General features: G+C 36.0%; 1 protein-coding gene across 3 annotated transcripts in view; it reads right to left on the bottom strand.

The window, feature by feature from the left end:
- Window positions 1-27,570, bottom strand: part of LOC149790007 (uncharacterized) — a 48,302-nt gene that overhangs the window by 10,267 nt on the left and 10,465 nt on the right. The window contains exons 1-2 of one of the 3 annotated variants that reach the window (XM_089973395.1): window positions 4,715-5,729; window positions 734-763 (exon numbers count right to left, since the gene is read on the bottom strand). In XM_089973395.1, the coding sequence (XP_089829521.1) occupies window positions 734-763; window positions 4,715-4,766 (82 nt within the window). In that variant the 5' untranslated portion in view covers window positions 4,767-5,729. Of the gene's footprint in view, window positions 1-733; window positions 764-4,714; window positions 5,730-27,570 lie in introns of those variants that run through there. The other 2 variants (XM_089973393.1, XM_089973394.1) reach the window with 2 other exon arrangements.

The raw sequence follows: 27,570 nt of genomic DNA, 5'->3' as shown, positions 1-27,570 counted from the left end.
ATGGCCTATCAATGTCGAACTATTTTTACATCGATTGTAGAGACTATACAGGTTTCATGAATATCTTCATGAAATTGATTATTAACGTGACAAACAAAAGAGCATTTATTTTGAACGCGTTATCTCATTTACTTCAGCAATTGCCAATAGAGTGTTTAAGTTACCTCCTCTTTCAATTCAGTGTTCGATTCTTCTTTTTGCCCCAGTTATTTATTTTTCTCTCATAATTGTTTGATGTGTTTTGTAAGCAACTGGACTTTCGGATTGGTATAAACTATAAATCAAATACTGTGCTTTGTCTTGCTGTGCAAAAGTCAACCTTTGGTCTAGCTACGTTGTACCTAACGTCGGTTATTGAAACTGGTATAAATGTGTGAAGATAATTAAAGATAACTGGCTCTTTAAATGCTATCGGAGAGTGATCAATGTGAACGCAAATACGTGCTTTTTATGTCAGCAATATTCAATGTTTCTTCACTTATTTCGAATGTATTAATAGTTTTAGCTTGATCTTGTTTTTCATTGTGAATATTGACCTTAAACCTTGTACAAACAACAAATTTACGTTTAGCACCATGTTAGAGTTAGAAGAGAAGAACCAAAATCAACGCACGAATTTTCGGAATGACCTGATAAATTTCTGCTACAGCTAGATCAATTGTAACGGTACTACTGACCGTTGCTTTTCTAATCATTTGTGATGAATAAGACAAGATAAATCCGTGGTTTCTACCTGTGTATTGGCGATGAAAATGAGGTTCGCCTGAAAATGAAAGGAACATATCATCATATCTTCATATTAAATTGGACATGTAATTAAATGAAAATAAGTTGCTCGATATTGATACCTATTCAGATTAGTGTTTGGTATCTTTTCGCTCCAAGTATTAACTGGAAACGATTACATTCTATCAGTTATGCAGATTCAACAGTTATCGGTTTAAGTTATGATCTTTCTCCAAGCATTATTAATGTTCTCTCTTGGGTGTTTTCATTGAAACCATTTTTTGATTCAATATCCAAAGAGTTTTTCTTTTACCTCAATTCACCAAGACGTATTCGAAGTAAATATAAGGATCCATTATTCATTCCTTAATTATTACGAGGTATTTCTGCCGTTTGGTGGTGATGAAATCACTAACAACAGTATTTACCATTAAGGAGGCGAACGTGTTCTCAGACATGTACATTTGGGTATGTTTGTGTTAAGGGATCTGCATGTGTGTACTACCAATCAAATTTACAACTTACTGGTAAGACTGTTAGTAAGTATGTCTCTGTGACATTAACATTAATTGGTAATGATGCAGTTAACAATGATTTCCAATGTTTGAAGGGACTCAATCAGGTTGCCAACGGAATAAAGAACTTACCAATAATAGAAAACATACAACCAAGACAAAGAATACACCTGCACTATATCCAATGACAAATGTTTGTAAAATAAAGAACGAGAAAGGCAGAGTAATCAGAATAGCTAGGTGTTATATATATATATATATTTATATATATATATATATATATATATATATATATATATATATATATATATATATATATATATATATATATATATATATATATATATATATATTGTGCCCTCCAGCTTATTTTGCTAGGATATCAGCAAACGTATGTCGGTTATGAACTTCTTCTAAAACACCAAAACTATATATTTCTATTCATAATAATTCCTTTTGCATAATATTCAATTATATGTTGATGAGACACGTTTATTTCAACGAAGGAGAAAAGATAAGTTTATAAAATTCGAATGTTACTAGATAAAGGAATCCTCACTGATCTTTCCTGAACGCATTTGTATTCTTTGATAGTGTTAAAATTACTAAAACAGAACCAGGGTTATTCTTCAAAACCTGTCACATAAACAAGTAATTTATAGTATCAATACATATCGCGCAGACGTTTTCTCAGCTTACTATAAAACTAAGGTCAGAAAGAAAAACGTGTTATGTTATTGCGTTTTGCTTTTATTGGAATAAAGCTATGTCAGAGCAAGAATGATGCACAAAATAAGAGCATCGTGAGTTCCATATATATATATATATATATATATATATATATATATATATATATATATATATATATATATATTCAAACACAACCCTCAAACTTAGTGAATAAATTATCCCATTAACCCATCACTTATGTCATAAGGATTTGAGACTATATTTAATTCTGATACACAGACCTGTAAATAATAGAACTGTATGAAATATACCCCATTAAAATAGAAACTTAATTTTTAGACTAATGTTAACGTTTGAAATGAAACATAATATGCTTATGTTGGTTTGAAAAGTATTGTTTGTTTTCTTAATTGAATGAAAAAAAGAAAATACCATTCTGTCTTAATGTGTCCCTTTAATAATGAGTGTAAGCTCTTTCTCACACTTATACAATTTTACAGTGGTATATTATTGTAGAGGTCTTCAAATAGCGAATGCCATAATTGATTCTTAAACATGCCCTCTAGAATTGCAAACTGTTGCACAGTAACGCTCAAGATTACTGGGAAGATTTAAACAGTGTTTTGAATAACGACATAGCTTTCTATATGATCTTAAGAAAGAAATATAAGATGTAGTTTACACTTAATAAAGGAACAATAAATTGTAAGGCTACTGATTTAAAAAACCTTAAAGTCTGAAACATGATATATGGGATTTTTAAATAAAACATATCAAACTGTTATTTATTTCTATGCTTTTGTTCTTTTACATTGAACCAACTTATTTGAATCATTACATTTCAATAACGAAAAGCAATGATTAAAACATGACCTACATGACTATTTATCATGTGCGGAGGTTAAACAATCTGCGTGAACGAAAGGAAAACATATCGTTTGTATATATGCTGTAATTTCGATCGATACAGATCTATGCCTCATATGGCTAACAATACCATTACAATAGCACGTTAACGTTAAATTATCCAAACACATTTTAGTTATATATGCAATGCATAAGGAGCCGAAGGCTTGTATTGAATACTTGAAAATCATCAATGTTGCTCTCTCTTCGACTTCATTATGACGAATTTATTGAGCTCTTTCGAATGGCAAATGGACTATCGAAACGACTCGTCGTTAGTTTATCCTACAGTTTTACATTTCCTAAATACCCTTTCATCAAAATTTATAACGGCATTAAAAGACGAGTGCTCTTTGTATGCATATTCTCCACAACATCTTGGAAACAGAGCATGTAGCGTCAGTATCAGGAGTCCACGTCGCAATATCTTAAATAATACGGCATAGGAGAATGTATTGCATGCATTATGCAGTCACTTGGTGTATGTCAAAACGTTTAAAGCAGTTTTTTTTCAGTACCAAGTCAAAATGTTAGAACATTATTAAAGGAAAAGATAATTTAATTGGATACCGACTTATAAATGAATCGGGAAACGTCATCCCGTCATTCCAGTCATGAGAACACACTGACATTTAGCTCAATATTTGATACAGGTAATTAAAAAAGGCCTCCATACAAAGCGGACTCGGCCCAAGGATTTAAAACGGTATAAGCTTTTGCGTATCTCATGTACAACAATAAATAGAGTTTACAAATACGGATGTCATTTATCTGGAAATAAACTTTAAAAAAAATAGATTTGATACTAAGGTTCGTTCTAATCATGATTGTTCATTCTTGTTGGGTAATATGACTGGAAATATCAAATGAATGCATTTAGAAACCATTCTATCCGTGTAATAAAGGCATTAGTTTAAAGGAATCCGTGTCACAGAAACAATACATAAAGACAACCTTTGATTCCATTGATTAGAAAAAAACCCATAAGCAAAGATTTATGTAATTATTCTAGATGTTGGTGGATTGATTCGGAAGCGATTACAATTTGAGAAGATATATGGGATATGAAGACACTGAAGCGTTTCATAAGAAAATCATATTAAGAAATTGAATGTTTTCTAATTTCCGAACAATTAGACGATGAGCAGGATGAGAAAAGCCATCGGAAGATAATTACAGTTGTCATCAAAATCACAATCATCATTAGCAGCCCCTTTCTTACTATTGTTATAAATGTAATTAATAATAATAATAATAATAATAATAATAATAATAATAATAATGTATTAATATTAAATTAGTATTATGAGTAGCAGTATAATTATTTTTACAAGCATTATTACATCATTTTTGGTATTGGTATTGTTAATATTATTATTATTATTATTATTATTATTGATATTGTTGATTTTTATTATTTTTAATAATTTTGTGTAATAGGTAAAGAAGCCAGTTTCAAAGCAACAATGGTTATTCTTGCGTTAATAACGTCTTAAACTTGAAGATATATATAATTCAAAATTCTTGGACGATAAAGACTTATCACACTCTGTGGCGCACTTATACAAAATTTAATAGAGCACTTTAAATAATGTATTCCTTACGCTACAAATCAGTAGTCTATAACACATATATGGTACGCGAACTTATTCTTGTTTTAAATTCTAAATGTTAACATTGAACAACAACGATAAAGACGGCTGTACAAAACGGGATCTTTCTAGCGCGAGTCCAATCTTCACAAAGGGGAAAGTCTTACAACGTCATAAGTTTTCACATTTTAAGCGGATTGTAATGCCAGTGTCCTCGTGGTAGGAACGTGTGCCGAGCAGAAACATATTTACTTGGGATTAATTAAGACATTCAATTGTGAATACCTGTCGCTAAGAATGGCTGGCGATCAACTTTCTTATAAAGTTCCTGATACATATCCTAGAGGTACGACCATGCTACCTCATCATTCAAATATGTTGATATCTCTAAAGCCTGTCTGACGTATCTGAATGCCCAAGAATCAGAGTGTCGCTTCGCTGTCAAATCAAGAAAATAGTTTATTGCATGACTTAACATCTCACAATATTTGATAAAACGATGAAAATGTTATAATGTTGTAGGTTCAAAATGTGCTAGGTATCTTTAAAATTGTGACACCGTTTTGATAAAAAAAAGAGATTACATCAATTACGGTTTTTTTACAACTAGCTATACTTCATTCTTTATTTTCTTTCTAACCATAATTAACTGAGTATGTACTATTACATATGAGGTCAAACTTCAAAAAAATAGGTTCCGCTAAACAAATAGCGCTCAGAACGATCTATGGACATATTCTTCATTATCGGAATGTATTTTACGTTTGTAATATTTTTCAGCTGAGCAATGATAACAGGTTATGGAACCAAACTCAACTTTAGATATGTGTTACCTTTTTTGTACAAGAAAACATGTCACATCGTCGAATATTTTTTCAGCTTCTAAGATCCTTGAAATAATAATATATTTGTACGACTAATCGTGTTTGACGTGATTATGATACCACACTCTCGCTGAAGTAGAATAAGTGATATGTTTTAGGAATTTCACTGTACTGCTGAGGATATATAATAAACATATACGTTTATATTTGCATTACTTGTTTGCTTTAAAATAATTAACACAATAAATAACAGATTTCATGTGTGTGTGCGTGTTTGTCACATATTCAGTTTGTTGTGTCCTCTCTCTCTTAGATTTGTAGGCGCTTCTTTATAGCGTATATTTCATTCATCATATAAAATCGTAAAAGCTTAAATGAACACTAGAATTGTCATTTAACTTGGCGAAAAGTATTATATAAGATGCGTTACGAGAACTCAGTTTGCGTATGATATAAATCGTTGCTTCATTCCTAACTCGTTATAAGAAATGTACTAAGATATTGCTGCTATCTTTCTTTATCAGACACTTATCTATATTGATAGACCATCTGTCGTAACTAATGGGTTAATCTCCAATATATGATGGATGGCTTATCTATCACTATATTCACCTTCCTATGATGCACATCTTTCTGTCAGGATATATATATATATATATATATATATATATATATATATATATATATCCCTCGATCCCAATATCTCCCTATATTAGACACCCACATAGGTCAGAGATCAAATTGTTAGTATTGGCGTGTTAAATATATTACACCTGATCGATCACATTCATTAACCAAACACAGTATCAATGTAGAGGTGTTTACTGACATGGTACATTTCAGTAATCATATGAAATACTGAAGAGAGTCTAAACTACGGGAGCTAACATAATTTTTCAAAATGAAATTGTGCGTGGCGAAAACGATTCAATTCTGTGCGTTATGAAAACTCGCCTATGTATGTATATGCCCCATACATTGTGTTCATTCGTTAGACTGAAAAAGAAGTCAAACGTTGCTACTGTATCCTTATCTTTCTCGATCTGTAAGATAACCACGCATTCCAGGTGACCAATCGTCAGTATTGAAGATTTAAATCGATCTTACTTTCCCACCTATTCACTGACCCTCAATTTCTACCTCTCTTTCTGTCAGAAACTCTGTATATCTCAATCTTTAACCACGACTCTCTTAATCATTGGGTGTTGTTTCTTTACATGGTACATTTCATTTATCATATAAAATCTAGAGTTTCTTTTCAAATACAGAAGCTGAAATAAATTCTAATACTGATCTTTAGTTTGGTGAACACTCATGTCTCTAAATGTCAGAATTCTTAAATGCATTCCTAAATAGTTTAAGAAATGAATTTATATTTGTCCTCGGACATGCTTCGAGAAGAAATATTTATTTAAACTATTCGCAGGAATTATTAAAATACTCATTAACTTTCCGATTTATACACAGTAGTTTAGATTATTGTGAACTCAATCAATCTGGATTGCATGATTTTGATATACTAGGACGTTCAGTGCTATTCCAATTAATTTTGAGCATTATATTGTTTCGACGTGTGATACGACATTTAGAATACTTTGGAATTTAATTCAGAACAAATCTATGTGTATATTGCATTTTTACTTTGCATTTTTGAGCAATACATCGCGTGTTGATTTTAACACAATTGATGGTTTCATTTCGTTATGTTAAATATTTTGAGACCTAGAGTCGTAAGAATAGTCAGTGTTAGAACCGACAGAACTGTAGCAATGAAAAATGCATCACGTTGGACAAAGTTTAAATATATCACGAATTTTAAAATGGAATAAAACTGAATTCTTTGTAAGCCTTATTCGCACAATAAAGTTAGATGTCAGTGAGAACTGAAAAAAATTGGATTGCTACCTCGACCCCCATTTTCAGCTTCTTTTAGGATTTATAAAAGATCTACAATGGAATTTAATTTTTTTCACTAGAAAGGGTAACATTCTGTCTGTTTCTCCATATATCCCAACTTTGTTAAACGAAAACTAAAGATACGGTGGCCTTCTTTTCTGCCCTTTTGCACTTCTCTGGGAAAGATATAGGAACTGAGAGGATAGTAAAGGGTTAAAAGAAGATGTTAGTGAAATTATATATGGGCTATATTTCACCACAATTACAGGGTGGTAAGGGTTTAGAGAAGGTACATATTTTTTTGTAAATGGTTTAAATTATATAATATACATCTGTTGTATTTATACTACCTTAGATGATCAGTACATTATTACATATAGGTTCCCTTATTATATTTTGGTGTTCAATTAAGCGAACTTTACTTAAATGATGGCTTAGTTAAAAAGGTGGCGTTGATTACTTTTTAAAACATTCTGTAACAGGTTACTCTCTCTGTGTTTCACATAGCATATACACATTGAGAAACAACTCCAAATGCACAATAACATACACATCGTATAATTCCTCTAAATTTAAAACCTTACATGAAATCATGTCTCTCAATTGTGACGAATCTCCCATTTAAATTCAGTTTACTTTTAAGGCAGTCTCCAATCGCCAAAATAGACCTAGCATGTTACTCTATTACATTTCCAGGCAGACTGTTACACTTCCAGGCAGACTGTTACATTTCCAGGTAGACTCATCACACATGACATACATGATGTTATGCATATTTGATACATATTATGTGCTTAACATTTATCCTTGATTATGATATGCTCATTTTTTTCGTTAACTTAACATTGTCAGAATCGTTCAGCATTACCCGATATTGAACTCGCGCTCTAATACACATATAGCATTCACGTGCATAAAGGAACTACTTTATATTGTAAACAATGGACGCAGATGCCAGCACTTTACCTTGTGGTTGTTTAAATTTGTTTCTAAATGAAGTAAACAGATGTTTCGTGGACTGCCACATACCATCTACTTTGGCACATTCCGCTTTGACACAATATTTCGGATTTAGTCTAGCTACAGTATACAACAGACGCAAGAAAGGGTCCTTAAAAATAACATACAAGTGACAAGTCATATACCGTCTTCTTTAGCTGACGATAAAAATGGCAAACAATATACTTACAGTTTTACCTCCTTCAGTTCCTCAAAATGTACTTTCTTAGTTCTGCAAATCTGAACTATATGAGCCATGTCATAGGTTCTAATTCTTGATTACACATTTCGAAATATTACTGTAATTTCGATGATAGGTGCAATTACATTTTACTTACTGCACTCAGAATGAAATAAGCATTAAATTTCATAGCATCTTTTTGATAATTGCAATTGAAAGACTTCATGTTTTCCTCACATTATGATTTCAAAAAATTCACTGACAGATACAGAAACACATTTGCAGATGTCAACACGCTTCTCCCTCGCTTCTTCAATCCCATGTATTTCATGTGGAATTGTCACATATAAATCCAGTCCATAATCACGAAATTTCGTACAATCGAAAGCAATACCAAAATCTATCAATTTCCATTCAAATGCAAAAGTTCAGTTTTAACTACACACGCCATTTTCTTTAGAAAGTTATGTCGAGCGCGCAAATAAGTTAAAATTTATCTGGGCGGAGTAATATACGCATTCAGTATGTTGTTGTTGTGTTATGATGAATATGCGCTTGTGTATTTAGTTTGGAATGCGGCAAACGCAGTTACTTTGTTTCGTGTAGTGTATTCTATTAATATAATTAAGCATTAGGTAGAATTTTTTAAAATTGCATACAATAAAATGGTTACTGCATTTGTATGGGAAAATATGAACTCGTTTTGTCGGATGGATATACTGCACTCCCAAGTTCGTGCATTATTTCCATTCGAAAAACTCGTTCACATGTTCCTGTACAAATGCAGTAACCTATAATTATACGTTGTACTTAAGACAATGATCACGTTTTTAGAAAGACTCTTTGCATTTCAGTTTCTGTTATAGAGAAATAAATAAATTGTTGCGCAATTGTGAGAAAAGTTTGAAGAACACATCCTATAGAAATAAATTCAGAGTTCATTATGTCGGAGTCAGCGTGACACGTACAAATTATGTTTGCTGTATGGGTTAGGTTCGCTATATAATTGTTGACTGCTAGGGATGGAATCTGGTCGACTTGGGAAATGATTACATTTAAATTCGGACTCGCTCGATGAACGGTTAGAGCTCGATAGAGAGTAATGCTAACGCAAGCTCAGTATCAGTAAAATGAAAGAGTCGAGACGAACCAGTGAATATTTTTATAATGTCGTGGGTCATTTGAAACAGGTGTCATACATTGATATTTTTCAGTATATTCATTGACAAAGTCGGACTAGAAAGGGTTATTCTGACTTATATAGGAGTGATAACATTTAAGGGCGGTTAAGGTAGTAATTCTAATCTATAGCTAAAGGTAGGGGGTTTTCCCAGATGGAACTCACTGGTTTAAAATAATCTCTTTCGCGATATGAGTCTATCCAACTTTTTTCTGCGGTGGAAAAAAGGCTGAGGGACTCAGAGAAAATTAACTGGTAAGTTCTCTCATTAAATAAATCGTCCAAAGGACAGGAGGTCCGGAACAATTAGAAATCCGTAATCAGAGAGGAAACAGAGGGAAGTTTCTGATGATAAACGATCGATGGCTCTAATAAATCACAGAGTAGGTCTAAATTAAATACAATGTGTTCATTGATCTTAGTTTGTAATTATTGTTGATTTTATCCGTTTTAAATTCATATTTTCATTTTCGTTGATTTCAGAAATAATCGTGCATAATATTTAACTTATATGTTGTAAAAATGTCACACGATATTCAGTTATGTGAATTAGTCGAATTTAGTTGTTTTGCAGGTAATTTAAATCATTTAGTGTACTATTTCATGATTTTTTTCTGATACAAAGTATCTGAATGTATATGTTATTTGTTTTGAATGTTTTGTATCACATATGCTGAGGATTGACTTTCCTATGTTTGGAAATGTACTTCAGTGTCGGTAATAGGTAATGTAACATATTTCAGATGAATTTTTTATGCAACAGTTGTTTGTCATATGTTTCAAATGACAATCAATGAGATTATGGACGATCTATGTTCATGATTTGTATTTTAGCACATGTGTTTGGTGTACTTAAAGGTCTGCTTCCCACTTCTCATTTAGGTGTCTTTTGAACTGTTTGGACTTAAGGAAACAATCTAATTGGAATTACAATGCATTTAACTTAAATGTTGTTTGCTCCTTTCTCTGAATAAGTAAAGATGAAATTAATTGAATTACTCAAATTCATTTACATTTTACAAATGAAATTGTCTCGCTTCTTGATGTTCCTTCCAATAACAAATTGGCAGTTGGACATTTCATCAAGTTTGGAAGGAACTACCTTGTCTGATTATAACAGAGATAGTTCAACCAGACAGTATATATAACTAACATGATGTTTTCATGTAACAATGCAGTAGAATTTTACATGTCTTCATATGATGTCGTGTTGGGCAAGACTCCTCCCCCTTGAATAGAAGAATATCTCTTTTCGTGTATCTGTCAACACCATAGATTACCATCAATGATAAAGTTGTTTTTACTTTATTTCACTTTAAAACCACTGTATCCAACATTCTGAATATAGTTAATGAGTGGGCTCAACATGCAGGATGTGGCCAGCTTCTTGTATTTATTCAATACTGACAGAAAATTGACTGAATGACTTTCTTTGGGTTGTATCATTTTTAGTTTTAAAAAATTGTGGAGCTGATGACTATACAGCAGTTCACTATATGCAGTGAAATACGTGTCATATTCATGCATTGTTATATGTGGATGACTTAATTAAATTATAATACAATTTAAATATTTAATATTTTCTTTTTACTCATCTTCCTACTGTTAGTTATTTTTAATTATTTGGTTTGAAACATTATTGGGTAGTTGGCCGTAGCAGCTCAGTGGGTGGATCACTGTGTTTCAAAAACCAATGGTCCTGAGTTCGCTAACCTGGAGAGCAAAAGCAAAGCCGCCAATAAATACACTTTGTGAAAATATATTTCAATGTTCTCTTGGACATATCAATTCACTTCCTCATCTCTAAAAATCGGTGCTTACCTATTATTTATGATAGCATCAAAACACAAGCTTGTATGTTAAAGGGGGGGGGTTGCTGTCCACTTTTCAGTTCAAATTGTTTTAATCTAAATTGTATTTTTCTTTTTTCTTTTTCAATCTATATTTCCATCTCGCCTTTTTATTTGTACTTGCCTATATTCTCTTTATATCTCTCCCCCTTTCCTCTTTCTGCAACTCTCTCTTTCTGCAGCTGCATTTGTCTCTCTCGTCTGCAAATGAATTCCAGTAGCATTGAATGTGCAAATGTGCCAACAGTTTTAATGTTCAAGGTGATATTATTCAAAATGTCTTTGAATTAATTCACTATAATTCCAAAATATTGATCTAGTCCAATAAGTGATAATGAGCATCTTGAAATTCAAGCGAATAGTTTAAAGACACGAATCCTCTTAAATATTAACTGAAACACAACCTAAATTGATTCCTCAAAGACTGACTGTTGCCGTCATATTAATGCTTAACAATTACCGACAATTTATTGTATTAATATTGATTATCATTAAGACAAGATATATGGGTGTGTATTGTAGTTTTAGTTTAAAGGATTTTAAGCGGTCAGATATGGTAATGTTAGAAACAAATTCTACCTAGTTCACATCTGATACTGATAAAGATTCTGACCCATAGGAGTTGGAGTCTGCATTTTTCACCACTGTTGTTTTGATAAACTATTGCTCTGGTGTAAAACCACCAAATTTTTATCTGTAAAGGGCAGTCGTCTTGAGCCCTAGTTTGGGTGAACATTAAAAATTGGCTGGGGATATACTTTGTGTTGGATGTTATTGTTTGCAACTTTTATAACCCTTAACACTGATGTTAATATATGAGATACAGAAGTTATGTTTACTTCTACCATTGTGAAAATAAACCACAAACTTAAGACACAATAACATAATAATAATAAATTCATTACAGAACAAGCAGGTACACTAGGAATTCCCAAGAGGAACACAACTGTCCTAAATTCAAACTCAAGGAAATATGTTTACCCTAAGCAATGTGTCTGTGTGTGATTTGGATTTTTAAGGTAGCTTTAACAATTTGATGTCTAGCACTGGGACATCATGCCGCAGATATGTAGCATGATGTCCCACCTAGTCACATTATCCTGACACCTGACCGACCAATCCTAATACTAACCTCTTAATGCTGAAGGCCAAGCGAGGCAGCTGTTAGTAATATTTTTATAAGTCTCTGGTATGACTCGGCCGGGGATCAAACCCACGATCTCCTGCATCCGAGGCGGACGCTTTTACCACTAGGCCACCGGAGCGGTCTACCCCGAGCAATATATAATATAAAATCATATAGAAATATTAGCTGTGTATCATATTGTTTACACAACAATAAGAGTTTTTTCACAATTTAAATATACATCAAAAATATCATGGATAAAGGCCAACACAGCACAAATTAAATATACATCACAAGAGTTTTTATATGTCTTTAAAGCTGCTCTTTTATATTTCAGTGGTATCTAGAGCAGTGTTTCCCCAACTTTTTCGGGCCTCCGCCCCCTTAGTTATCCTCATCGCCTCTACAGTACCCACTAAAAAGCATTATACGACATTAGCGCACTCCCTCCGTAATTCCCCAGGGGGCGGTTCTTCCCACTTTGTGAACCACTCATCTAGAGACTCAGCTACTTCCCACATTTATCATGAGAAAAAATCATTGCATTGTACCACTTGTAGAATATGTGCAAGGACAGATCGCCAACAGATTTGCTTTTATCGCAAAATACCACAGTAACAATGGGTCACTTGAGAACAGAGAAAGGGAAACTGAAGTTAACAGCTATAGGGTGTTCCCCTGATACAATAAGTCTAAATATGTGTTTAAAAATTGACATAGAGCATGACTCTGATCAAGGAAAACTGAGTAAGTACATGGAAATTTAAAACTGTATAGAATTCTGCTCCTCTCCTTATTCCACAAGTGTACCACAAAGAAGATAAAGTTTGTGTATAATTTAGAGCAACGATATGGGGACTCTCTAGCACTTGTCTTGTTCTTCTCAGGTAATGCCTTGTTTCCACGGTGGTATTTGGCAATAAAATCCAATTAAATTGTTCAAATATTCACATGCACGATCAATTTGAGTGAAGTGATTTCATTGGATTTATCCTAGAAATAGTAAAGAAGCATTATCTGCTGGGAATAGTCCACCTTGAGGATTGACATCAAATTTTACCACACATAGACTAATGGTTATAAATGAAAATAATGCCAATCAAACATTCAATATGGCCACCTGAGCATCCATCTTGAAAATATTGTTTTCGCTACTCCTGAGTGGATAGTCTCTCCAACATGAAGTTCTCACAAACAGACTTCTTGTAATGTCTTAGTCCTAAATTAAAATGGTGCATATCTGATGTTTAGTATGGACACCATGGTAAGCATGTTAAACATCGTTTTCATACACCATAATAGAAAGTAATTTTGCCATTGGGTCTTCACGGAAAAACTTCTTATGATGTCTAGTTCGACATAAACAAAAATGTTGCCGGTCTGATGTCTAATATGGACACAACAGTGTTGCCTTGGTCCTATTAGTCTGACTTTCCTATAGAGAGGAGGGATCATGAACTTGTTACGATATGTTATCTGAAACGGTTTCAATGTAAAATATTACATTTCAACAATTGAATACTTATGATGACATATGTTCAAAATGTAGGAATAAAAAATAACTTTGAATCTGATTTTGTGCTCTTCCCTTCACCCATCTCGTACAGTTTTCATATTTGTATATCTCGTCATCAGTTACTAGTGCAAGTCCTCAATTTGATGCAGAACAATAGACCCTCGTATTGTTGTCATTAGGGTTTTCAAGATCTACTTGTCTGATGCCAGGAATGATCTAATAGTAGTGTTAGGCATGATCCCGATGGCAAGGCGAACAAACTCAGCGGTCGTAAACAGTTTATAAGGCTTGATGTTCTGCAATTTTTATACTTTGCAATCTCACCAAAGTACATATGTTATCACCTTTATGTGTGATTACATATATCACAATCTTCTTTTGCATAATGTTCGACAGTTTCCATCCCTGTTTGAGTGAATAATGTTGACTTTGTAATCCGTGACATAAAATGAATATTTAAAGCATGTCTTGACAAACAAGTACTATATACATTTATATTTTAACTTGTCGGTTACATTTCAATCAATATATATTCAAGCCCTAACGCAGGCATGGATAGGTTGCGATCTGCATTATATGTCGAGCTTCCAGACTCTAAACAATGTGCATCTCAAAGATTATTTTTACGCATATTGCCTATTTGAAAGTAATCAGGTAATACATGTATATACTAATACTGGAACTCGTGTGAGATTTATTTTACAGGTTTGCTTAAGAAAGCACGTTATCCATAATGATTAGCCATTTCTCTTTGTTTAAATGCCGATCAATCAACATAACGTCTAGCGCCCCAAGCTGTGTTTATCGTCTATTGTCTTATTGTTTACATGAACATTACATAAGGCCGATAACTATTTATTGTTTGGTAAATAAGTTTTAAAAAAAAATATAAATAAGTGTTCTAAACTCCTTCTCAAACGTCATCTCGTCAGAGATAGTTTAAATGCATGTCACCGATTTCAAAGCGACTATATGATAATTGTTAAGCAAATGGAAAATCAGTGTTCTAAAATCATTTATTTTAAAGAAAAGAAAACCATTCCATAAAGTCTAGCTTTGATTAATGTACATATTAATATGTTGGCATACTTTCGCTTAGAAAACTGAATTTAGCAACATTTTCATAAGGAAAGCAAATTAATACTTTCAAAACAAAATATTTAATGTTTCAGTTCAATGTCTTTTGAATAAAATATATACATTTTTATATCTACGTTATAACTCTTCAGTTTCATCTCGCATCCATCTATCTTCCTTTACTATTTACACTCATCCTTTTGATAACTTTATTTATCCGCATATGGTTTTAAGGCATAAACAAAGAAAAAAAAACTAATTGAAAAATGAATGTAATGCAATTTTCTTAACTTCCGTATAACATTCTTCCCAATTTTTCAACTTTACCTGTGATAAATTATTGTCATATAATGGGTCAAGAACAAATTTCCCAAAGGCAAGGTCAGTTTCAGTGAATTTGCCAAGGGCAAACTGGCTTATGAAATATGTGCTGCTCTGGTGTCAACCTAATTTTTTTTTTATTTTAATAGATGTATTGACAATTAAGAAAGGTTTAATGTTCATAAATTTTCATTGTCCACTGTGTAGACTTGATGCATATTTTTGTTATAATGATATTTCTCATTTCCCAACTGGATGGTAATGTTTAATTGTGTCAGCAAAAGAGGTCACGAAGTTGTAAAGCAGCGCCCGAGGTATAGTTTTCGGCATAATAACTTAAACTTGTATTTTGATAAGTTTTATTTGAAGGTAAATCAGTTCATAAAGCTTGTAAATAAATATCTTATGTTTTTGCAGGACAGGCGCTGTGAGATAAAACAAAATGCAGGTTCTCAGGCTGATAGTAGTCTCTGATTGTGTGTAATTAGTCCTCACAATGACGTCCACACAATGATGGAAAAGTAATAGTAGTCCTCATAATGTTTAACGAAATGTATGGCAAAACGAAAGTGTTATATATATAGCCTAGATTGCAGTTAAGCTTAATTTCCATTTTCTAACCTGTACGTTCATTCCTACTTATGGTCCGCAAAATGTAGTCATATGTCAAGGTCTTCACAAGTATATGAATACAAGTGTGTGTGTGTGTGTGTGTGTGTGTGTGTGTGTGTGTGTGTGTGTGCAATGTTGTAAATGCGTGCGCACTGAATAAATTTGGGTTAGATGAATTATTGAAAGACTGATACCATATACATATCTGAAGATCTTTTTGAAAACTAAAGTGAGTCCACTTTTAAACACGTTTATCGGTTGGGAAGTAAATAGTTCTTAGAAACATTGGAAACACTGGACTTACCCCTGCCTTAAGCAATTCCAAAAGTCGACCAATCACCTGACCTATTTAGAAATTAAGAGAGTTAAAGTTATGCAGCTGGTCTACAGCAAAACTATACAGATATAGTGATACCAGGAAATAATTTATCTAACAACAAAAAAAAGCTTGGTCAAAATTATACGATATAAGAAACAAAACATCACATTAGTTATCACAAATGTTTCATTAAACACGTACATTATATACGAGAGAACCACCAATGATTATATATTTATGTGCAGATAAAGAGAAACGATAAACTGAATGCTTTAAATTGGTTAAAGTATAAATAATACAATGAATGGTTAAAATATAACAGTATTATAATTAGAAACAAGAATTAGCAAAATTAAGAAACCCAACCCTGAAGTTAGCAATATTGACATTTCTGACAACGATTTTTTTCTCGCAAAAGGCGACTGGGCACTGAAATTTACGTTAGGATTAAATTAATAGTTAGGATAATACGTAATAGGATGAGGGGAAACTGAGCTTCTGACCTTGTCATGGGGTATCCTTCTAGGGAAGAATAGCTGGATTCCCGTTATGAATGGTAACCCGTTCTCCTAGTTACATAAACAACACAACATAGGGTAACTTGACCTGTGACCCTAATCTGCGGTTACGAAGATGAATATTGATATCTTCTTACGTAAACTAGTTCACTGGCGATTCAGAAAGCTAATATTCTGAGCTGATTGATTTACTTGGGTCTAGTGGACATATTTGCTGCCTGCACTGGACTTACCAAATTCAACCATTGCCTCAGCGATGCTAAATCTCTGAGATGAGGGCTCGAGATAGTTGATTCTGCATGGCAGCCAACAGTTACATCTTGGATCGAAATGTTGCGTCCAACCTATATACTCGTTTGTTTGTTTTCTTGTCTGTTTTTAACGGCGCACCAGCACTGTTAGGCTATTTAGCGCCATACAAAAGGTCATATGTATGATTATGTGAAAAAGAATAAAGTGCTTTGTATCGACCAGCGATATCAAAACTAAATAAAACGATAAAATGTTAACGGTAATAAATAAGTCCTCCCGATCTACGGGGAATGTAAATGGTATATGTTAATAAAGGTGGATCAAAAATTATTGAAGGTAATGGACGGAAAGTACATTACATAAAAATGCTCAAGTTGATGGCGTGAAAGTTATAGCTAAGAGTAAAAGTTTACTGCTTTCAAGAATTCTATAATACAAATGAGGTTTATTATATCAAAGAGTTCCTTCATGTCATGCACATTGGAATACTGATCGCCAGTAGGTTGTAGGTCAAAACACTCTATCGTAAAGTGTTTAACAGTGAATGGTTCATTGCAAGAAACGCACTCTGGTATGTCTTCACCTCTTAATATGTGGGAGAGGGTTATATGGTATCACGGTACCAATTGTTTTTCCATATACCTCAATGCTAATGTTTTGTGAAATAAATATACTTTCTGTCCTACTTGGGCATGCGTGTCATACACTGTCATATAGAACAATGCTAGATTGTCAATTTGACAATGACATAACCAGGTACTCCATTGCATTTAAGAGAGATAACTCTACTGGAACTAGACAGGGGTAAGAGTTATCTAGTCACAACAAGCACATTTTCAGCCATGTGTACCATATTTTTTAAAATCATAAAAAATACAAAATATGATCTAGATAGAAATTAACACAAGTTCACATGTTGCCAAGAGGCTCAACTTTTTTAAAAGCCAAACAGAAAGTACAACTCTTACATAATGCACCAATCACAGCTAGTGTTGTTCTTTAAATCTGAATACAATGTTCCATACACCTTAAGCTCCGCCCACCTGGACTTGCGCAATTGATACCGTTATACCATGTGCGTATGACCAATTCGAATTCTTGCAATGATTATCTCCTCTTTACGCATAGCTCTGTAGGAAGGAGACCATTCTCCTAGAGTTGGCTTGATGGCGTGAAGTTTATTATTCACTGCATCAATCCATGATGCCTGCCACTTCTGACGTAAAGTCTCTTTGATACTAGGTTTAAAATCAGTATACGGTATTTTAAAACCAGATGGTTCATGAGATAGGGCCAATTTAGCAGCATGATCTGCTTTTTCATTACCTTTAATACCAACATGGCTAGGTAACCAACATTATACGATATTGTGCGAGGTGCTCAGCTTGCTATGTTCAGCGAGAAGATTAGTCAACAATGGGTTCCCCAGTTGTCTATTATGCAGTGACTGAAGTACTGATAGGGAATCAGAGAAGATGATGTTGTTTAAAGTACTTTTATTTTCGATATATTGCAGTGCAAGTTCTATTGCTCTGATTTCGGCTGAAAAAAATAGATGTGCCATTTGGTAAGCGAACTTGTGGTAAATAAATAGAACAAAATGTAATTACTCGATGTAGGGTGACGCTTACAGCAATGGCTTGCACATTTGTGGTTAAAGAGATGACACTATGAGGGGCTCTGTTGTTCACAATAACAGAAATTCCTCCTGAGACCCTGTCACCATGTTTAAAGTAGGTGTTAAAGAGAGAGTAATTTTTAAATGTGATGTCCGTATCTTTCAAGAATGTTTCCTGAAGGCATAGTACCGCAGGATCTTGTTCGTTTAAAAGTAGGAGAATATCATTGTAATTTGCTTTAAGTCCTCGACAGTTCCATTGTATGATAGTGTTCTTCATTATACTTTTAAATTGAAGATTGTGGAGCTATGTTAGACCTTTCGGGGAGGCAATTTGTGTGGTTATTTCTCTGGAGGAATTACGTGGGTGAATTGTTTGTTTAGAGGTCTGGAGCTACCTTGAGCACTTGGAGCAGTATCTTCTGCATCCATGTACTCAGTGTCTTCAAACCTGTTATAGAGTTTGATGGGGTCATCTGACCCATTTTGTTGCCTGTTTCCATGAGATTTTGTATTCTTTGGTGATTTCGGTGGTGGTGAATTATTAAAGGTTGTCTGAGTAGATGCCGTGCTTTTCTGTGCTTGTTAATGGGGGGTGTTAGAACTTGGCGTTGAATCGGGTGTATCTGTTTGTGTATGAGCGTCCTTTGTTGCCTTCGGATTGTTCTTCACTAAAGTGGAGAAGAATGGGCCTGGATGGGCTGTTTTTGCCTGAACGAGTTTTCTGGCCTCTGGATAGGGTATGTTAAATGTATATTTTACCCTCTGTATTTCCTTCTCCTGTTTCCAGGTATCGCAATCCTTGGAACTGGCGTGGTGCCCCTTCCCACAGTTGACACAATGTGGAGTTGCTCTACAATCAGATTCCTGATGAGAATTGTCTCCGCATCGGCCACATATTTCGCTTTTTGAGTAACGGTCTTCGTGATGGCCGCATTTCTGACATTTATAGCACGGAAGGGGGGTTTGGAATATAGATCCCGACTTTCACTTGCAAAAAGCCAACTTTGACCACTTTGGGTACAATTGGTTTGTTGAAGATGAGTACAATGGTGTTGATGTCCTGCAGATTGTTATTACGTTTAATAAGTATTCCACGTACTGCATTGACACCTTCATTTTTCGTCCCTTCAATGATATCTGTGTCGCTGACTCCAGCCAAGACACGACAGCAAATCACGCCTTTTGACGTATTGAGTGTGGAATGAGCGAACGAGGTCACTGGGATATCGAAGAAAGTTTTCATTTTTTAATGTTTTCTGTTTGACCTCGTCGCTCGCACTCATTAAAACAACTCGATTTCAACTTTTTAACACTTTCTGGTGTGCCAATCGATCCTGTGATAGTCTTTTCGATCACAAATGGAGATACTGAGGCAAGCTGTTTTGTGGCATCTTTAGATTGTATGACCATGAAGCGTGGAAATGACTCCACACTACATGGTTCGTCATCCGAGTCAGATAGAGTTTTGGTTCGTTTGTTTTTATCTTTTTGTGGAAATATCCATGTTGTTTTTTTAAAATTCAGCACCAGTGCTCCCCGCCCACAATGGAGTCCAACAAGGGGACACTTGTCAAGTGCCGGGGATAGACAGATGCCATACTCAGTTGATAAAATTACCTTTGATTGAACCGTGAAGTCACCACCTTCAAGGGTCGGTAAAATTACCTCCTGATTGAACTTTAAGCCACCACCTTTTTGGAAGTCTTTTAAGACTTGAGAAAGGGAAAGATAAAGGAGTAGACTATAGGGGCAACTGTGATATCATGAGAGATACAAGGAAAAAGATAAAGAAGGTGAGGGAGTAAAGAAAGACTTCCTAGGGCTCGGCGTGACCAGCCGATTTGTCGAGATCGGGTCCAATCCCGATCACCCGTCTAGAAGAAGTAGAAGCCAAAGTAGTGCGTTGAATGAAAAAGCCTCTGCTCAACTACCAGGATCCTTTCCTCCCCCGACACGGGACGCAACCCACGGCAAACAGGTTGCCACTACTTATTCGCCTTTTACGACACGTAGTGGGGCACGTCGGGCCAATTATACAACCCCGAACCCGCAGGGGTGACCTATAGGCTCGTCAAGATGCCCCGAAGATTCTCAACAGTAATCAGAGGTCAAAGTACGCTGAGCGTGCAACCCACTTCAGCCACGAAGCAAGGTTTTCAGGAGTGGTGTCTTGTGTCCCGGCTCACACTGGAAGGAGCATGAGTTTGCGCGTGACACAACTTTTGCGTTTCAAATAGTGCTTGAGAGCGCGAACAGGATGTTGCATGGTAGTTTTTCTTGACCTGTCTATCGAAGAGAGCGAGCGAGTGACGATTCTTTGGTTACTGATCGACGGTAATCTATTTTAGGCTTCAAAACCTAATTGTGTCAAGAGAACCACCGATTCATCCGATCTGAACTGTGAAATGCAGGCTGAGCTTCGAAAGGATTATAACAGAGTCATGTTAAAACCTAGTTTAAGCTCCATTTAGAAACAGAGTTAGGAATTTTGGTCGTTTGGGACCAAAAAGGGCTAACATCCGATAGGTCTATACCATGCTCAAAATCGCGTGTGCCATGATACAGGAATGTATCCAATATCACTGGGCTGTAGCCTTTGATAAAGACTTGGGACAACTGTTTCTCATCATTGAGCAAGAGAAAAATGTCGGCCAGTTGAGGAATTGAGGCAAGCAGAGGGAAGATGTTTTTCGCATAGGCACCAGTTATTGCAAACACGATATTTTCCCTTGTAAGACTACACAGTGGAGGGCCTTCTTCCTCATGAAATCCCCTCCACAATCGAACTGCTTACCTTGCAATGCTGACCTGATAAAAGCCAAGCGTATAAACGAAGACGACGGTCCAGAAAAGAAACGACCACCCGTGACCGTGGTGGCTGGAAAATATTCGGCATAACATGGAATCGTCCTGAGCATATCTATGACTAGAATTAGTCGATCGGTGATCCAGGACTTGTCCCACCTAAGAGTGGTTATCAGAATCATCTTGCAATTCTGACCCCGTATCTTCTGGATTATTTCGATATCATCACTGGAGGGGTCAAATGCCCACAATCATCCCCAAATAATTGACAATCAATCTACGAGCCAAGCCTTTGGGCAGCTTGACAGACTAAGGTGTGTATATTTTGATTCCACCTCTACCAGTTGGTGGGAGACCATTCCGTGTGAAGGGCTTGACCTCTCCTGTATAGAGCGTTGGCCAAGACATTGAATCTGTCGGGAATGAGTCTGATTTGTATGTTGATATGGAGATTGTCGTATTAACGTTGAAACTGGCAAATCAGAACACACATGTCGGGTGATTTGGTGCCTCACTGTTTGAAGAGAAAGGTCACCACATTAGAGTTTTCGGACTTAATAAGCACTGTTTTTGCATGAGAGTCGATCTTTTCAGAGGTAAAAGGTGTTGATAACAGAATTCTTTACTGGGGTGTTGATGTGTAGAGGCTGTTCCCCTGGCTCACACGTGCCGCTGACGGTAGTGAAGGTCAGCAATAGGTGGGCACCGCAACCATGAGTTCTGGCGTCAGCACATACCGTTACATCTGCCCATGGTTTTTCCAACGGGATTCCCATTGTCAGAGAACCTGGGTTGCACCAATGACGGAAAAATGATTAAACATCGGGCGTGATGATGAATGTTTGATCGAAGGGAGGGGCTACATATTATCGCATTGAATAAACCAAGGAGTCGCAAAATCTCTCTCGCTGATTTTCAAGTCCTGATGGAAACGAAGAAGACAAATATTGATTATTCTGATCGAGCGAACACGATGAGTCTCTGCAGATTTTAGCTGGTTGAAAATTCGATATCCAGATGGATAAAATTATGGGATGGACGGAGGTCTGACCCTTCCCAGTTTTCTAGAAATCCTGGATGATCAAACCGAGAGAGGAGATCGTTACCGACTTGGAGTAGGGTATAACATGCCATATGTTTCTGTAAGAGGTCGTCTGTGTACGCTACCGCCATTGCAGATGACCTCGGTTAGCGAAATGCAATTTCGAAGAAGGTGCAACGACATCCCTTACCAGCTCTGACGAGGTATGATCACATTTTGTCGCCATATACAACACACGAGTGGACATATGACCATCTGTTATATTATTTAAGTACTCAGAGATCAATGCGAAGGTGTCTGTCGCCTTAAATTTAGCCGATAGCGGCGACCAGAAGGATGGTGTATCGACCTCCTCGTCGAGATCTGCCGTTTCTTTAAAGTAGTGGTAGTGGGTGGAGGACGTTCTTAAGTAATTAATACATTATCAAAGTTCTTGAGGGCTGCTTGAAAGTTAAACTTCAGTCCGTTCCATTTTCGGATCTGAGTATAATGTGAGAAATGTTTGATCTGTAGGAGTTCGGTCGCAGTCATTGTGATGAAGCCAAATTTAGGTCTATTTGCAGTACTGGAGAAGACATGCCGGGTGGTATAAAGACTGAATTCCATCTCGATGAAAACGTAATTTGCTGTCCCTTGTGGACAAGCAGTGAACATACTAATGTCCGGCATTGCAGGGACTGCTGACTGGTTTATCCGGCAAATGGTCGACCTGAAGGCTGGCGGTGTAGAATATATACTAAGGCTATCACCGGTACCGGCCGTTCCAAGGGCCTGGCTGGACGGAGGGATTTCTCAATGAAATCTGTCATAAAAATGGCATGTCGCCGACGGTATGTTTAGATGGGATGATTTGTCACTAAGATTCACTTAAATCATGGTTTACTGGACCGATTCAAAGAAAAGGTCCCCATGATGAAACGGCTGGACGGCCAGTTAAGGCAGGACAGCGGGCCACCGGTTTATTGTGCATTGGATCCAATGTGTCCGGTACAAACGACATTCGTCAGGATCTATAGGCAGGCCCAAAGCCATGCTCAGACATGCGGAGAACTTACGCCACTTGGCTGGTTAAAATTGGGGAATAATCCCAATAAGTTATTATCGCCAACAACGAACCATACTCCCCAAGGAGTAGTTACCGCCAACAACGAACCGTACGTTGTCTTCCTTAACTTTTTCGGTCTTTCATTCCCTTCAATGCCAGATTAAATATTGCTTTGAACGTACATTTCATACATTTAATGCACATTTTTCTTGAAAGAACACAAGAAGAGAAAACAAAGTATAGATTAGCAAATCGTTATGTGACTAACCCTTCTAATACGGTAGTCGAGACTTCCTATGGCCACATATTTCAGAAGCTGCATATCATAGGTGGTGTATATTGAGTATAATCAAAACAAAAGTCATGGTACACTTCCATGCTCTGCAGTTGCATATATAGCATTTAGATGACATTCTTTTGCAACGACACAAGGACAACTCAGACAGCATTCATTTGTAATTGATATAGCTACTCACTATCATATACATACATACATATATATATATATATATATATATATATTATTTGAACTTACGTATTTTAACTATTTATTTTACAGTCTACTGAAACTGCACAAGAAGGAAAAGACGGATAAATTAATAATATAGCATGTTAATAATTTGCCAAAACCACATACGTTACAAAAGGAGCAATCGAAAAGGTCAAAGTCGTTCTAACGCGTAAGTCACGCTTACTCGTAATGAGATTGCAGAGGTCAAAGTTGACGCAGTGTGACGTGGTCTTAAAATGGCTAAGTTCCTAAAGGTGAAAAAAAAAACACTCGAAATTTGGCAGAAATTATAAAATGAAAGAATACAACCTAAGCAGAATTATTAATACACAAAGTAGATAAAAAAGGAACGTTGGCTGATTCACTTATAATAAAAAACGCTTTGATTTTTAAAGGATAAACTGTACGATGTGATCAGTACAGTACGAAGCTAACAACTAGCAAAAACTTGTGGTACCAAAAGGGAAGTAGTGGGGAAGAGTTAATGCCCTTTCTGTATTTCAGATATAAAAGGAAAATAAGACTTTTATCTTTCAGAAGGGCTGCATTCGCGAGGAAACAGTGTAATAGTCTTAACATAATGCGATTGGGGAACGTATTCGAAGTAGGGAGTTAACAATCGGAAGACCGACAATGTGACACTGTCGACTGATGTGAACAGTGTACGGTAGGCCCGGAAGTTGGTGGTATATAAAACGTTCTGGCTATCAACGGTACCAGTCGCCACAAATTCTTGGTTGGACGGACATATTTATCACTGTAATCTCCAGTATAATAGTTGTAAGACGCCGACGGTACGTCTAGTCGGACGCAACTGCCGCTAAGTACGATCTATTTGGCTGGACCGTTTCAACAAATGGGTCTCCATGCAGGAACAGCTGGACTGTCAGTGCCGGCTGGACAGCTGGTGATGTCGGGACATCCGGTGACTGTTGGAAGACCGGTAACAGAGCGGCAATATTAAGATCCGCTTGTGTCCTGAGTTACAGGCCCGAAGGCAGATATATATACGCCCGCTGAGTCGCCTACTATTAGGGTAATACTCCACAAATGAGTCCGATACAAATGCAGGAGCATGCGATGGTTAAAGTGTCAAAATGAGCTGATCTGAGGCGTTGCATCGTCATCTCCTGTACCAGACGAGACATTTGTTCCAACGACGGCTGTACCCTTTCTGAATCCTCTTCGTCTGCTACTGCTGAAGTAACAGTAGTCGTAGATTGCAACTGACGAACTTTCGGAGGATGGGAAACCTCATCGACCCAGGGGAAACTTGCAGCAAAATGGATTTGGGGTGAAGGCTGAAGAAGTCAAAGCTCTCCCTCCTTGATTTTGTCCTTTGCTCTTTAACCTTAGCTGCCTTTTGGATCACTACGGCCAAAGGGTATTCTGACCACGTGCTGCAGATGTTGCATGGTGTCGCCGATGTACATTTCGTACAAAGAATGCAGGATGCTTGGTTATCCTCCCTTGCCTAAAACTTCTTAACACAAAATTTTTGGATGATATGCCATATGCCACTGAAAGGACACAAGAAAATAAAATTAACTAACAGAAAAGTGAAACGCGTTGTACCAACTACTTATGGCCCTGCTTTGAACTTATATAAAATGCTTAGTTAAATGAATACGATAAATCATTCAGAAAGTATCAATTTAGCACCTTAGAACTAAGAACGGAGTATGAGAAAAAGGGTCAAACTCGGGTTAACTTGTAACCTTGTAACGATAGCGTAGTAGGACGCGGGCGTTAAAATCCTCAATGTTGGCAAAGACACTCCAATTTCACAGAAATTGCAAAATAATGCAAAAAATATGCAGAAGACTGATAATTCCTCACAACATATATAACAAAGAACGTTGAATGGGCCAATTTGAACACAAAAACGGACTGGATTGTTGGAGGATGAACCGTATGACGTGTTCAATACAGCAACGAAGATTAAAACTAGCGACACTTGGAGGTGCTTAGGGAATGTAATTGGCAAGAGTTATTGCCTTTTTGTCTGCTTGAAATAGACAGGGTTGGATTCACAAGATAACAGGCTAATATTCCTAACTTACTGTGATTGATAAATGTAGTCGAAGGAGAAACAATGCCTGTTTCCTGGACATGTACGCTTTAGGAAGTAGAAAGGGATTTCATGCTCAACTTGACGGTCTGAACGTGTCGGACTCTAGGTTGTTAATAAATCGGTATTTTCATAGCGAAAAGTTTTAAAACTGGCAGATCAGATGACTTCCGTGTGAGAAACTCGATGGAGAATGGGCCACTTAGTTATGGTGTCCAGTTTTGCTAGTATATTTGCGCGGGTATAATTTTTTTAGACATGTTTTGCTATATAATGGTCCAGCACGTATATTATAATGATAAAGATATTGCGGCCTTCAATGTGTCACAATATGCGGACTTTTATTTTCTCTAAGGATTCGGTGTCCGTTTAAGAATACTTACATACTGAAAACAAATCTCTACAGGATTCATGTGGGCATGAGCTGACGACCATCCCAGTTAAGTTCATTTTTAAATGCTTTTTCTCGATAACCGGCTTTCTTCCAAATTTAAAAACAGAAGCATTCACTTAGTAAGAGTCAATAAATTTAGTCTTACATCCAGAATCATGTATTTATGTATTCGGGTTTTTAATTTAAAAATCGAAAACATACTGTTTTTTTAGAAAAATACTTTTCCGCCGGGAGAAATGGCTATATGCGGTCTTACAATACGCGGAATTAACCATTCTCAGCCTGAGGCCTTCGAGGGCCCTGATGTGGCACGTACAGTTTCGTAAATTGGCCCCTGGCACATTTCTTAACTTAAGACTATGGTGTGACCTTTGAGCCATTATTGTGTAATAATTGAAGATATGGATATATTTGTGCATCTGGTCTTTCCGACTTATGGTGTTCTTGAAATTCATGCAAGGCATGTTTACCTCATGTGTTCACTGCATGCTATGTAGCCAGTGAAATACCATTAGTCGACTAGAAGCAGACCTAGCCACTTATATCAGTAGACACGTTGGAACGAACAAGGCAAGTAGAATATCTCAAAAGCTGACTGGATGACAATTCTTTTGAATTTCATCAAGCTATTAAGAATGCGATGTTTTTCAAACTAATCGCCCTGGGAAAGTGTTTGTGTTTGTACTGTGAACATCACGTGTTCTCAGAAATGGTCTTCACGCATGAAAAATGCATCCATAAATTGGGGGGAGGGTGAATCAACCTTTTATTATATGAATTCCGACTGACTTTTCAGGTCAGGTAAATGATATTCTTTTGTTTGGCTTTGATATCCCTATCCAATAATATGTGCCTCTTTAACCTCATTTGTGCATTTGTTTATAACTTTTTCTATTAGGCAGGTTTATGCAACATTACATTTGCGCATAAAATCTGTCCATTTTAAATGTAATCGTGTTTATCGTATTGTTTCGCTAAAAC

This window comes from Sinohyriopsis cumingii, chromosome 10 (genome assembly GCF_028554795.1).
Source record: "Sinohyriopsis cumingii isolate HCF-2022 chromosome 10, ASM2855479v2, whole genome shotgun sequence".
NCBI classification, from domain to species: Eukaryota; Metazoa; Mollusca; class Bivalvia; order Unionida; family Unionidae; genus Sinohyriopsis; species Sinohyriopsis cumingii.
The sequence above is the reverse complement of the archived record's forward strand: the minus strand, read 5'-3'. Positions and strand labels throughout refer to the sequence as shown.